Consider the following 14598-nt stretch of genomic DNA (forward strand, 5'->3'; position numbering starts at 1 on the left):
TGGGGACTGACACAGGGCTACGGGGAGAGAGCGGGGCAGTGGGATTAGTTGGGGACTGACACAGGGCTACGGGGAGAGAGCGGGGCAGTGGGATTAGTTGGGGACTGACACAGGGCTATGGGGAGAGAGCGGGGCAGTGGGATTAGTTGGGGACTGACACAGGGCTATGGGGAGAGAGCGGGGCAGTGGGATTAGTTGGGGACTGACACGGCTATGGGGAGAGAGTGGGGCTGTGGGATTAGTTGGGGACTGACACAGGGCTATGGGGAGGGAGTGGGGCTGTGGGATTAGTTGGGGACTGACACAGGGCTATGGGGAGGGAGTGGGATTAGTTGGGGATTGATACAGGGCTATGGGGAGAGAGTGGGGCAGTGGGATAAGTTAGACCATAAGACATAGGAGCAGAAGTTAGGCCGTTCAGCCCATCGAGTCTGCCACGCCATTCAGTCATGGCTGATAAGTTCTCAACCCCATTCTTCTGCTTTCTCCCCGTAACACTTGATCCCCTTGACCATCAAGAACCTATCTATCTCCGTCTTAAATGTACTCAATGATCTGGCCTCCACAGCCTTCTGTGGTAGTGAATTCCATAGATTCACCACTCTCTGGCTGAAGCAGTTTCTCCTTATCTCCTTTCTAAAAGGTCTTCCCTTTACTCTAAGGCTGTGCCCTCGGGTCCTGGTCTCTCCTACCAATGGAAACATCTTCCCAACATCCACTCTGTCCAGGCCATTCAGTATTCTGTAAATTTCAATTCGATCGTTCCTCATATGTTAAGCTTTTCATTCCTGGGACCATTCTCATGAACCTCCTCTGAACCTGCTCCAGGGCTAAACCACTTTCCTGAGATATGGGGCCCAAAACTGCACAATGCTCCACATTTGGCTTGACCAGACCCTTTTAGAGCCTCAAAAGTACATCCCTGCTTTTATATTCAAGTCCTTTCAAAATAAATGCCAAAGTTGCATTTACCCTACTGACTCAACCTGCAAGTTTACCTTGAGAGAATCCTGGACTAGATCTCCTGTGTCTCTATTCTTCCCACTAAAGTGCATGACCTCACACTTTCCCACGTTGTACTCCATCTGCCACTTCTTTACCCACTCTCCTTACCTGTCCAAATCATTCTGCAGCCTCCCCACCTCTTCAATACTACCTGTCCCTCCACCTATCTTTGTATCATCTGCAAACGTAGCCAGAATGCCCACAGTTCCTTCGTCGAGATCATTTAATGTACAAAGTGAAAAGTTGTGGTCCCAGCACTGCCCCTTGTGGAACACCACTTGTCACTGGCTGCCATCCTGAGAAAGACCCCTTTAACCCCACTCTCTGCTTTTTGCCAGGCAGCCAATCTTCTATCCATGCTAGTATCTTGCCTCTAACACCGTGGGCCCTTATCTTACTCAGCAGCTTCCTGTGCGGTACCTTGATTGATACAGGGCTACGGGGAGAATGAAGAGTGTGGGGTGTCTTTAAAGATCATGCAGTGTCTGATTGGGTAAATAATGGTCAAATACTTTTTGAATTTAGCAGAATTGGAAACAAATGTAACAGAGTGAGTGAAAAATCTGATCTGGAATTCAAAGCCTCAGTACCGTGAGAGTGCTGAGTGTGTGTGACACATTACCGTGGGACATTGATGTGAACAGTATAGCCCCATTCCCTCAGAACCCAGTTAAACACTGGAGTGGGGGTGGTGGAGAGTCAGGAGGAGACGGATATCCTAACAGGCTAAGATAATGTGGGCTAGGAGCGTAAAGATCAGTTGGACTGAGTGGCCTGTTCCTGAGCTATAAATTATGTACAATGTACGTACATTGAAGATTTCTATCAACAGTGTGATCCCCAGTCTTCGAGATATCTGTCCTATTTTAGATGAACCTCTCTCCTCCTCCTCTTTTTTCCCCCCCCTTTCAGTGTTGTCACCATGTAATGTGTGTGTTGCTGTCTCTCCCTCTATCAACAGCTGCTGGCCTGTACTATCTGGCAGAATTAATCGAAGAGTATACAGTAATTACCAGCCGCATTATCAAGTACATGATATGGGTGAGTGTTTCGCTGTGACCCGGGAAGTGTGCAACGTTTTGTGGGTGGGGAGGAGTCGGTCAGGGAGGGGAGGGGGAGGCTCCGCGTTTAAACTCCGACTGTAGGACACTGACTAGACCAGGCTTTCTCTGTCCTGATGACTGCATTGTAAAGGAGGGGTGGGAGTAGGCCACTCAGCCCATCGCACACAATGAGTGCAGGGATAACAAGGTGTAGAGCTGGATGAACACAGCAGGCCAAGCAGCATCAGAGGAGCAGGAAGGCTGACGTTTCGGGCCTAGACCCTTCTTCAGAAATGGAGGAGGGGAAGGGGGTTCTGAAATAAATAGAGAGAGAGGGGGAGGCGGATAGAGGAGAAGATAGGGGGAGAGGTGGGAGGAGGGGATAGGTGGGAAGAAGGACAAGTTAGGGAGGTGGGCCGAGCTGGGCTGGTTTTGGGATGCGGTAGGGGGAGGGGAGATTTTGAAACTTGTGAAATCCACATTGATACCATTGGGCTGCAGGGTTCCCAAGCGGAATATGAGTTGCTGTTCCTGCAACCTTCGGGTGGCATCGTTGTGGCACTGCAGGAGGCCCAGGATGGACATGTCGTCTGAGGAATGGAAGGGGGAGTTGAAATGGTTCGCGACTGGGAGGTGCAGTTGTTTAGTGCGAAGCGAGCGTAGGTGTTCTGAGACTGAGTTCAAATCCCATCATAGCTGTTTGCAAACTGAGATTTGTATCAATGAATAGTTTGTTGCTCTCTGTAAACAGTAAAAAAAAAAGTTTCTCTCTGTTCCTGTGAAGTTGTGAGATTGTTCAGAAATGTCCAACCGTAGCAGTACCTCTCAGAATGTATTACTTTTCAAATGAATCCTGCAATAGGGTTAAAAACTCCAATTTTAAAACTTCATTCATGGGCAGAGGGTATCGCTGGCTTGGCCAGCATTTGTTAAGAGTCAACCACATTGGTCTGGAGTCATGTGTACGCCGGACCAGGCAGATCTCCTTCCCTAAAAGAGATGAATGAACTGGATGTGTCTTTGAAAGCAATTGATGATTGTTTCATGGTCACCATTTCAGAGACGAGCTTTCAGTTCCAGGTTTTGTTAATTGTGGTAAAATTTCACCAGTTGCTGTGGTGGGTTTTGAACTCCCTGTCCCAGTGATGTTACTGTTATGACTCAGTCTGTGCCACATACTGCCTATCCCCATTCTGTTGCCCTACAATTAACCTCCAAGTTTGGATCTACCCAAGGCTGCATGGTGCCTGTTTCACCCTCTTGAAGTGTTTTATGTATTAAGCCACACTGGAGTATGGTGAACAATTCTGGTGACCATATTATAAAATAGATACATACATATATAGGACACGCTAGAGTGATTTGTATAATGATGTCAGAACAGAGCTTTTAACTATCGGGGAGCAATGGGGCTGAAGACGTTCTCTGGTAAAATGAAGGCTGAAGCTGATCTAATAGAGGCTCTTACAAGATAGATATTTCCGATTGTGAGGAGACCAGGATCAATGGCCATCGAGATATGAGAGTGATTAATAAATACAGCAGAAAAGCTAGGAGAAATATTTTTGCCCCAAGAGTGGTGAGAGTGTGGAATTCACTATCACAGGGAATTGCAGACATGATGGAGAAAGGAATAAAGGAGTCAATATGGATGGAGGTGATAGATGTGGAATACAAAGAATGGCCTGTTTCTGGTTGCAGACTGCGATGTGATGCTGGCTTTTTTCACATTAAAGGATAAATGCAAGTTGTTCATCTTCAGTTCACTTTCTTGACTCCTCAGTTCTCCACCGCCGTGCTGGTTGGACTCTACCTCTTTGAGAATTTTCCTGCATTAATGATTGGAGTCGGACTTTTCACAAACCTCGTCTACTTTGGCCTCCTACAGACTTTTCCATACATATTGCTCACATCGCCCAATTTTATACTGTCCTGTGGTAAGTACCTTTCCCATTGATTTCTGGGTGACCTAGTGTTCGTTGTTGCTAATTAACTCCTCAAGAAACAAGAGGTTGGGATACGAGAGCCCTAGCAGTAACCACACCCCATCACAACTCCTTCTACAGCTCGGTTGGCCCCTCCCTTCTCTTACCCAACTATTCAGTCTAATAAATCCCCCACTTTTCAGTCTTTCTATCCCCCCCCCCCCCCCCCCACTCCCCAACAGGCATTCGCTGTCAGTCTCTGTTTCACGGGTACACAGTGATAGATCAGTCCGCGCTAGGTTATAGGTGTTTATGATGTGTTAAACTGACAGCAACTGAAGCATAATGGACATTTTACTTTTAACCCTCCCACAGTGCTGCTGGTTTGTAACCATTACTTGGCATTTCAACACTTTGCAGAAGAATACTATCCCTTTGCTGAGGTAAGGAACAGCAGCTTTTTCAAAGAAAGTCACCTTGGTTTTATGGTAGGCAACTTGTTTTTAAATAATGTGTTAGTTTTTTGAGGGTCTAACTAGTAGGATAGATAAAGGGGAATCAATAGACATAGTATACTTAGATTTCTAAAAGGTATTCATTAAGGGAACACACAGCACAAGGGCCGTTGAATTTAGAGATAATATATTTAAGATGGATAGACTATTGGAGTGCCGCAGGATCACTGCTGGTCGCTCAGCTATTTACAGTCTATATTTAGTCAAAGCCAAAAGGAAATCTGGCTCAACAGATCAGATTGTTTCTCATTTAATGCTGTGGTCATTCACTGTAACATAGGCACACACAGCTGCAGATTTTCTTTAACGATAAATTAATAGTTTATGACACAAAAGGTTAAAAAAAACAGTTTGAAAGATAGTATTAAAAAAACAAGAAAACAAAGCCTCATCTATTTTCCACCACCATCACTTTGCAGCAATTCCAATCCAGAGAAATTATAGAGTCATACAGCATAGAAACAGGACTTCGGCCCACCACGTCTATGCCAACCAGAAATGACCCTCTATGTCACATCTTTAGGTCTGCTTTAACTACTTACCCCAATATTGTCCTGTAAACTGCAAAGACTTATATGAATACTGATGAACCTGAAAGCTTGGATGTTCTCACTTGTTCTTACTAATCTGCATATTTCTAGCCAAACACTTCTGGTCTGGAAGTTTCACAAGCTAAACTTTAACACCAATGAAATTGTGCTTTTCCTGCACAGTCCTATAATTCTTTCTAGGAGAGAAACTATATTTATCTTTTGAGTGCAGTCATGTCTCCTCCAAAACCGCACTAAAAGCTCTCAGTTTCTGGGTTTTCTAATCTAAAACGAATCCTAGATTATTCTAAATGAAAAATAACTTAATGCCTTTGATTGGAACGGGAATCCCGTCGGAGGGAGGAGCAGAACTTCTTCAAGGTGGGCATGCCTGGAAGAGATGTGGCAGTGAGTTAAATACTAAATAAAAACCAAAAGAACTCTGTTTTCTCCTCCACAGATGCTGCCAGACCTGCTGAGCTTTTCCAGCAACTTTGTTTTTGTTCCTGATTTACAGCATCCGCAGTTCTTTTGGTTTTTATTTAATGCCTCTGATGTTTAGTTGATCATAAACCTCTCAGTATAAAGGATCTTCCATTAACACTCCAGGGGCCTGCTGTCTGAGCCATGCTGGATTAGGTCACTGTTCCAGAAAGGAATCTTTCATCTTGTGTACTCGCAGAACTCTTCACAAAACTACCCAACACCCATATGCCATTAGTTTGAAATTCATCTCCAAAAATGATATTAGTATACTATACAAATCACACAGTTTAATCAGAACAGGCTGCAAAGAGATATAGACTGGATGCATGGGTGAGCAACAAGGGGCCAATAGATTTTAATGAGGGGAAGCGAGAGGTTATTCATTTTGTAATTAAGACCTGTCTTGTTTGTTTATGTACTCACCTGTTTGGTTACCAGTTAAATCATTTGGTTTTTCTGTATTCCTTCAGGTACTGGCTTACTTCACACTGTGCCTGTGGATAACCCCTTTCTCCTTCTTTGTGTCCCTTTCTGCTGGAGAGAATGTCCTCCCATCCACGATTCAGCAGGGAGGTGAGTGAGGCCTGCACAAGTTGATGAAAAATTGTCGGTGTGTTGGTCAGTTGGTGGATTGGTTTATGTGCTAAATGTTAATTTGGCTGGTTTGTGGGTTGAGTGATCATATTTTCAATCACTCATAGCATGTAAATGTCATTGGCTAGGCCAGAATATGTTGCCCGTCCCTAACTGCCCTTGAGAAGGTTATGGTGAGCTGCCTTCTTGAACCGTTGCTGTTCATGGGGGATCAGATACACTCTGTGCTGTTAGGGAGGGAATTCCAAGATTTTGACCCAGTGACAGTGAAGGAATGGCGATATATTTCTAAAGTCAGGATGGTGAGTGGCTTGGAGGGGAACTTGAAGGTGGTGGTGTTCCCATGTATCTGTCCTTCTAATTAGAAGTGGCCGAGGGTTTGGAAGGTAAAAACCAAAAGAACTGTGGATGCTGTAAATCAGAAACAGAACTCAGCAGGTCTGGCAGTCTCTGTGGAGAGAAATCAGAGTTAACAGTTTGGGTCGAGTGACCCTTCCTCAGCACTGATGGTAGCGAGGAAAGTGTCAGTTTATATGCAGACGATAGAGTAGGCATAGGGGGAGGCATTAAGGAGTAAACAATAGGTGGGGATAGAGCCCAAAGAGCGAGAGAAGAATAGTTGGACAGAAAAAGGAGTGGATGGTGATCAGGCTGGGAATAGCTGTTAATGGGGACTGTTAGTGGCTAACAACAGAGGGTGTGTAATAGCAGACTGTGTCATAACAAGGCCTGGTGTGTGGGGGGTGGGGGGCTAGGACATGGGAGAGTTCAAGCCCTTAAGTTATTGAACTCAATATTAAGTCCGGAGGGCTGCAGGGTTCCCAAGTGGAAAATGAGGTGTTGTTCTTCCAGCTTGCATTGAGCTTCGCTGGAGAACTGCAGCAAACCAGGGACAGATATATCGGCTGTTCCCTTGTCTGTCCAACTGTTCTTCTTTTTCTTTGGGATCTCTCCCCACCTATCGTTTACTGCTTCTTCGCCTCCCACTTCACCTTCTGCATACAAACCGACATTTCTTCATTACCATTAGTTCTGAGGAAGAGTCACTGGATCAGAAACATTTACTCTTGATTTCTCTCTGCAGATGCTGCCAGACCTGCTGAGTTTTTCCAGCAACTTCTGTTTTTCTTGTTGGTTATGGCTTTGGAAGGTGCTGTCTGAGGATCTTTGGTGAATTTCTGCAGTGCATCTTGTAAATAGTACACACTGCTGCTGAGCATCAGTAGTGGAGGAGTGGATGTAGTGCCAATCAAGCTGCTTTGTCCTGGATGGTGTCGAGCTTCTTGAGTGTTGTTGGGGCTGCACCCATCCAGGCAAGTGGGGAGTATTCCTTCACTCCTAACTTGTGCCTTGTAGATGGTGGACCAGCTTTGGGGAGTTATATAAATGACTGGTTCTGCTGGTATTATTGCTAAATTTGCTGATGCCACAAGGATAGCTCAGAAAGTGAGTTATGAAACCAATATTGTGACAAAGATCTGGCAAATGGAGTATAATATAGGGACATGTGAAATTGTCCATGTTGGCAGGCAGAATTAAAAAGAACATCTCATTTAAACAGTGCGGAACTCTGGCATGCAGAGAGATCTGGTGTTTTAGTGTCTGCATGGTAAGAGATTAATATGCAGGTATAACCAGTGATTAGGATAGCTAATAGAAGGTTATCATTTATCATGAAGGAAAGTGAAATCAAGAGTAGGGAGGAAATGTTTCGGTTAAACTGGGCATTGGTGAGACTACGTCTGTAGTGGTGTGTGTAGTATTGGTCTTCTTATTTGGGCAGAGATGCATTGGAAACAGTTCAGAGAAGGTTTATCAGAGTAATACCCAAACTGGGTATGTTGTCTTATGAGGAAAGAATGGACAGGCTGGGCTTTTATCAGTGGAGTTTAGAAGCATGAGCGGTGAATTTGAATTAAACCTACAAGCACCAGAGGGGTCCTGACAGAATTGATGTGGAAGTGATGTTTACCTCTTTTTCTGGAAATAGAGAGTTGTGTTAAAAATAAAGGGTTGTCCATGAGGAAGTGATGACATAGTGGTATTATTGCCAGACTATTAAACCAGAGACGGAGGTAATGTTTTGGGGACCTGAGCTCAAATCCTGCCATATTGGAATTTGAATTAAATAAAAATTTGGAATTAAGAGCCTAATGACTGTGAAACTATTGCTGATTGTGGGGGGGGAAATCCCATCTAGTTCATTAATAACCTTCAGGGAAGGAAACTGCATTGCTTACCTGGTCTGACCTACAAGCGACTCCAGATGCACAGCAATGTGGTTGACTCTTAATTTGGGATGGACAATAAATACTACAATAGGCAAGGATGCCCACATCCTGTGAATGGATTAAAAATAAATCAGCTCCTTGAGCCTGCTTAACCATTTAATAAGATGGTGGCTGTTCTGATTGTAATCTCAAATCTACAGTGCTGCCTATCCTGATCACTTTTCACCCCCTCGCGTAACAAAATGCTCTTCATGTTCGAGGATTCTCCTTCCATTACCAGATACTCAATCTTAGAGAAGACATTTCACTACTTCGCTATTTGAAATTGGTGACCCCTCTGGCGCATGTATGTTTAATTCAAATTCAAACTCCTCTCAAAGAGAGGATTTATAGGGAGATGGTCACACCCAAGGTACAGGAAAAAGGTAGCTGGGTGACTGTCAGGAAGGGGAAAGGGAATAGGCAGACAGTGCAGGGATCCCCTGTGGCCGTTCCCCTCAATAATAAATATACCATTTTGGATACTGCTGGGGGGGACGACCTACCAGGGGAAGGCCATAGCGGCCAGGTCTCTGGCACTGAGCCTGACCCTGTGGCACAGAAGGGAAGGGGGGAGAATAGGAGAGCAATTGTAGTGGGAGAATTCAATAGTAAGAGGCACAGACAGGCGGTTCTGTGGACACAAACGAGATGATTGGATGGTACGTTGCCTCCTGGGTGCCAGGGTCCGTGATATCTCGGATCGTGCCTTCAAGATCCTTAAGGGGGAGGGTGAGCAACCAGAGTCATGGTACACCTCGGTACCAATGACATAGGTAGAAAAAGGACAGAGAATGTGAAAAACGAGTACAGGGAGTTAGGTTGGAAGCTGAAGTCCAGGACAAACAGTGTAGTTATCTCTGGATTACTACCAGTGCCACGTGATAACAAGGTAAGAAATAGGGAGAGAGTGCAGCTAAACACGTGGCTACAGGGCTGGTGTAGGAGGGAGGGCTCCCATTATGTGGATAATTGGAGCACATTCTGGGGAAGTTGGGACCTGTACAGTAAGGATGGGTTGCACCTGAACCGGAAGGGCACAAATATCCTGGGAGGGAGGTTTGCTAGAGCTGTACGGGATGGTTTAAACTAGATTGGCAGGGGGAGGGGAACCGGATTTGTAATTCAGAGCATGAGGTATTCAGCCTTCCAACAGGGAGTGAGGTTGTTAATAAAAAAATGTGGTCAATGGAGTGTAATTGCGGACACCGAGATGGTTTGAGGTGTGTATACTTCAATGCTAGAAGTATCAGAAATAAGGCGGAGGAACTTAGAGCATGGGTGGGTACTTGGAGCTACGATGTTGTGGCCATTACAGAAACTTGGGTAACTCGGGGAGAGGAATGGTTGTTGGAAGTTCCGGGATTTAGATGCTTTAAAAGAAATAGGGAGGGTGGAAAAAGAGGTGGGGGAGTGGCATTGCTAGTCAGGGCGAGTATAGCAGCTACTGAAAGGCAGTTCGAGAATAATATGTCTACAGAGTCAGTTTGGGTTGAGGTCAGGAACAAGAAAGGAGCAGTCACTTTGTTGGGTTTTTTTTTTACAGACCCCCTAATAGTTGCAGAGAAGTGGAGGAGTGGATTGGGAGGCAGATACTGGAAAGGTGCAGAAGTCACAGGGTTGTAGTCATGGGTGACTTCAACTTTCCAAATATTGATTGGAAACATTTTAGTTGTAATAGTTTAGATGGAGCAGATTTTGTCCAGCGTATTCAGGAAGGATTCCTGGCACAGTATGTAGATAGACCAACACGAGGAGAGGCCACTTTGGATTTGGTGCTTGGTAATGAACCGGGCCAAGTGTTAGACCTGTTGGTAGGAGAGCATTTTGCCGGTAGTGATCATAACTCTGTTACTTTTACAATAGTCATGGAAAAGGATAGGTACATACAGCAGGGTAAGGTTTATAATTGGGGGAAGGGTAATTACAATTCTGTTAGGCAAGAACTGGATAACATAAAATGGGAACAGATGCTGTCAGGGAAGAGCACTGTAGAAATGTGGAGATTGTTTAAGGAATGCATACTGCGTGTGCTCGATATGTTTGTCCCTAGCAGGCAGGGAAGATGCGGTTGAGTGAGGGAGCCGTGGTTCTCGAACGACTGTTTAAGAGGAAGAAGGATGCTTATGTAAGGTTTAGGAAACAAGGAATGGAAAAGGCTCTAGAGGGATACAAGTTATCCAGGAAGGAGCTGAAGAAAGGTCTTAGGAGAGCTATAAGGGGGCAAGAGAAAACCGTGGCAGATAGGATCAAGGAAAACTCCAAGGCTTTTTACACGTACTTGAGGAATAAGGGAATGACCAGAGAAAGGGTAGGGCCGATCGAGGATTGTAAAGGGAATTTGTGCACAGAGCATAAAGAGATAGGAGAGGTCATTAATGAATACTTTTCCTCGGTATTCACAACTGAGAGGGACCTAGTTGTAGAGGAGGACAGTGTGAAACAGGCTGATAGGCTAGAGGAGGTCGCTGTTAGTAAAGATGTGCCAGGAATTTTGAGGAAGTTGAAGATAGATAAGTCCCCCGGGCCTGATGGGATTTATCCAAGGATTCTATGGGAAGCGAGGGAAGAGATCGCAGGGCCTTTGGCGATGATCTTTTCGTCCTCACTGTCCACGGGTATAGTGCCGGAAGATTGGAGAGAGGCAAACGTCATTCCCTCGTTCAAAAAAGGGAATAGGGATAACCCTGGAAATTACAGGCCAGTTAGTCTTACGTCAGTGGTGGGCAAATTATTGGAAAGGGCTCTGAGAGATAGGATTTATGATCACTTGGAAAGGCACAGTTTGATTCGTGATAGTCAGCATGGATTTGTGAGGGGTAGATCAGGCCTCACAAACCTTATTGAATTCTTTGAAGAGGTGACCAAACACGTGGATATGGTATACATGGATTTAAGTAAGGCGTTTGATAAGGTTCCCCATGGTAGGCTCATGCAGAAGGTAAAGAGGCATGTGACAGATTGGATTCAGAATTGGCTGACCCTTAGAAGACAAAGGGTGGTAGTGGAAGGAAAATAATCAACATGGTGCTCAGTTACGAGTGGTGTACCACAAGGATCTGTTCTGGGTCCTCTTCTATTTGTGAGAGTTGTTAAGAAGGTGTATGGTGTGTTAGCTTTCATTAATAGAGGGATTGAGTTCAAGAACTGTGAAGTTATGCTCCAGCTATACAAAAGCCTGGTTTGGCCACATCTGGAGTATTGTGTCCAGTTCTGGTTGCCTCATTACAGGAAAGATGTGGAAGCGTTGGAAAAGGTGCAGAGGAGATTTAGCAGGATGTTGCCTGGAATGGAGGGAAGGTCTTACGAGGAAAGGTTGAGAGAGCTAGGGCTTTTCTCTTTAGAACGACGAAGGATGAGAGGTGACTTGATAGAGGTGTACAAAATGATCAGAGGTATAGATAGAGTAGACAGCCAGAGACTTTTTCCTAGGGTAGAGGTAGCTTTTACGAGGGGACATAGTTTTAAAGTGAAAGGAGGTAGATATCGGGGAGACGTCAGAGGTCGGTTCTTTAGTCAGAGTGGTAGGGGCGTGGAATGCATTGCCGGAGAGGGTAGTGGAGTTGGCCTCATTAGAGGCATTTAAGCGGCTATTAGATAGGCATATGGATGATAGTATAAGGTGGGGGTGGAGGTTAGATAAACCTTTAGGATTAGGGTAAAAATTCGGCACAACATCGTGCGCCAAAGGGCCTGTACTGTGCTGTACTGTTCTATGTTCTATGTTCAAATAACCCCTCATTAAAGTGATGAGCAGAGATCAGGAGTTTTTTTTTCTCTGAAGTGTGGGTTCTCTTTGAACTCTCTTCCTGAAAAGTGGTGAAAACAGCTTTTGATTAAAATGGTGCTGGATAGATTCTCAATACACGAGGTTTGAAATGGAGGAATGATTTCTCAGCAGAACGTGGTAGTCGGCAGGAGGTTCATGGGATTGATAGTTAATGTTGATGACACCCAGAGCAGTTCCCTCCTGAGTGTATACCATTATGCTGCCACCTCTAGTGTGTTAGTTTGAGGGGCTGGTTTGTTGGTTGCAAGGATAGTGAAGGTGTTTGGTATGCTTGCCTTTACTGGTCAGAGCGTTGAGTAACGGAGTTGGGAGGTCATGTTGCAGCTGTACAGGACATTAGTTAGGTCACTTTTGGAATACTGTGTTTAATTCTGGTCGCTGTGTTACAGGAAAGATGTTGTTAAACTTGAAAAGGTTCAGAAAAGATTGGGTTGGAGGGTCTGAGCTATAGGGAGAGGCTGAATAGCCTGGGGCCATATTCCCTGGAGCATCTGAGGCTGAGGGGTGATCTCATAGAGGTTTATAAAATCATGAGGGGCATGGATAGGGTGAATAGACAAGGTCTTTTCCCCAGGATAGGGGAACCCAAAACTAGAGGGCATAGGGGATAGGTGTAAAAGGGACCTAAGGGGCAACTTTTTTTCAAGAAGATTTGTAGCTCGGGATGTGGATGAGGTTGTAGATATGCTCGTCAAGCCAGTGTGTTTGGTTGCAGACATTTCATTACTCTGCTAGGTAACATTGTCAGGGCGCCTCCAGTGAAGCATCGGTGTTCTGTCCCATTTATTATTTATATGCCTCAATTTGCTGGGGTGTTTGGTACCACTTCCAGTTCTGTTTCTCAGTGGTTTGTACACAGGGTCTAATTCAATGTGTTTGTTGATGGAGTTCCAGTTGCAATACCAGGCCTGCAGGAATTCCCTGGCGTGTTTCTGTTTGGCTTGTGCAATTGTGGATGTGTTGTCCCAGTTGAATTCATGCTCCCCGCTGTCCGTGTGAAGCGAGACAAGCGAGAATTGGTCGTGTCTCTTGGTGGCTAGTTGGTGTTCATGTATCCCTATTGTCAGTTTCCTTCCAGTTTGGCCTATGTAATGTTTCTCAAAGTCCTTGCACGGTATTTTGTATATTACGTTAGTTTTATAGGCTGTGGGTATGGGATCCTTTGTTTGTCAGTAGCTGTCATAGGGTGGTTGTTGGTTTGTGGGCGACTCTGATACCTAGGGGTCTGAGTAGCCTTGTGGTCATCTCTGATATGTCATTGATATACAGTAGGGTGACTAGTATGTCTGGCCGTGTTGTGGTCTTTCTTGGAGGTAACAGCGGATTGTGCTTCTTGGGTATCCATTTCTTTTGAAAACTCCTTTATAAGTGCTCTGTTCTGCTTTGTGTACTTTACATGTATGGAATGAGCTATCAGAGGAAGTGGTGGAGGCTGGTACAATTACAACATTTAAAAGGCATCTGATTGGGTAGTTGAATAGGAAGGGTTTAGAGGGATGTGGGTTAAATACTGGCAAATGGGACTAGATCAGATTGGGATGTCTGGTTGGTGCAGACAAGTTAGAGCGAAGGGTCTGTTTCTGTGCTGAACAACTCTATGAAAAGTTAGTTTGATGGGCTAGTTTGTGGGTTAGTTCATGGTTTCTTTAATTTTCCACAGATGACGTTGTGTCAAACTACTTCACAAAGGGAAAGAGGAGCAAGAGATCAGGAATCCTAGTGATCTTCACCTTCATCAAAGAGGCAATCCTGCCCAGTCGACAGAAGATTTACTGACTGTGTGTGTTCATGAACTCTTGTCAATGTGATGGACGAGGTGCAGGAGGTTGGAGCTGAGAGACCAAGAGACTTACTGACCTGGAGAATTATGAGCTCCTGCTTTGGACTTTAATTTGGGATTTCTTTTGATTTTTGTTTTTGTTCTTTAAATGGTCCCTCCTCCGTGAAGGAATATTGGTTGAAGATTTTAAAAGCGTTATTTTTGCACAGATTTTGGAATTTCGAAGGACTTCAAACAAAAAAAAGCAAATCTTGTTCCATTTGGAGAGGACTTGATTGAAGCTCCCAACATGACGTATTCGGTGTAAATGTTGCCATTTTCTAATGGAGTTGATGATTACCGTACATGGTCATGATGCTTCCAGTAAACCTTGTTCAGTTTCACACACTTTTTGGTTCAGTTCAACTTCATAGGCAGTGTCCCTCCCTTTGGCTCTTTCTAAAGAGAGCCTTGTGCATTTGCTTTTAGGTATCTTGTGTTTTCCAATCATCCCCAGAATTTGCTGTTTGTACTGCAAGGTTGACACTCAAAGAAGCAGTATTAACGTAAGGAGAGATACAATCAGTAATACAGGGCACTAGGCGGGGTAAAGAGTGGTGGGGAGAGGGGTTACTGAGTGACAGTGTGAGGGAGCTGGATTAGTATCAGTAGAGATACAGT

The 14598-nt window shown here is 44.8% G+C and overlaps 1 protein-coding gene across 1 annotated transcript in view; it reads left to right on the forward strand.

The window, feature by feature from the left end:
* The window catches only part of tex261 (testis expressed 261), a 17903-nt gene extending 3578 nt beyond the window's left edge, over positions 1-14325 (forward strand). Inside the window, exons 2-6 of the mRNA XM_048601546.1 lie at positions 1967-2046; positions 3832-3985; positions 4349-4416; positions 5975-6077; positions 13819-14325. Of these exons, the coding sequence (XP_048457503.1) occupies positions 1967-2046; positions 3832-3985; positions 4349-4416; positions 5975-6077; positions 13819-13934 (521 nt within the window). The 3' untranslated portion in view covers positions 13935-14325. The remainder of the gene's footprint in view (positions 1-1966; positions 2047-3831; positions 3986-4348; positions 4417-5974; positions 6078-13818) is intronic.
* The last annotated feature ends 273 nt before the right edge of the window (positions 14326-14598 follow it).

This window comes from Rhincodon typus, chromosome 1 (assembly GCF_021869965.1).
Source record: "Rhincodon typus isolate 14 chromosome 1, sRhiTyp1.1, whole genome shotgun sequence".
Taxonomy (NCBI): domain Eukaryota; kingdom Metazoa; phylum Chordata; class Chondrichthyes; order Orectolobiformes; family Rhincodontidae; genus Rhincodon; species Rhincodon typus.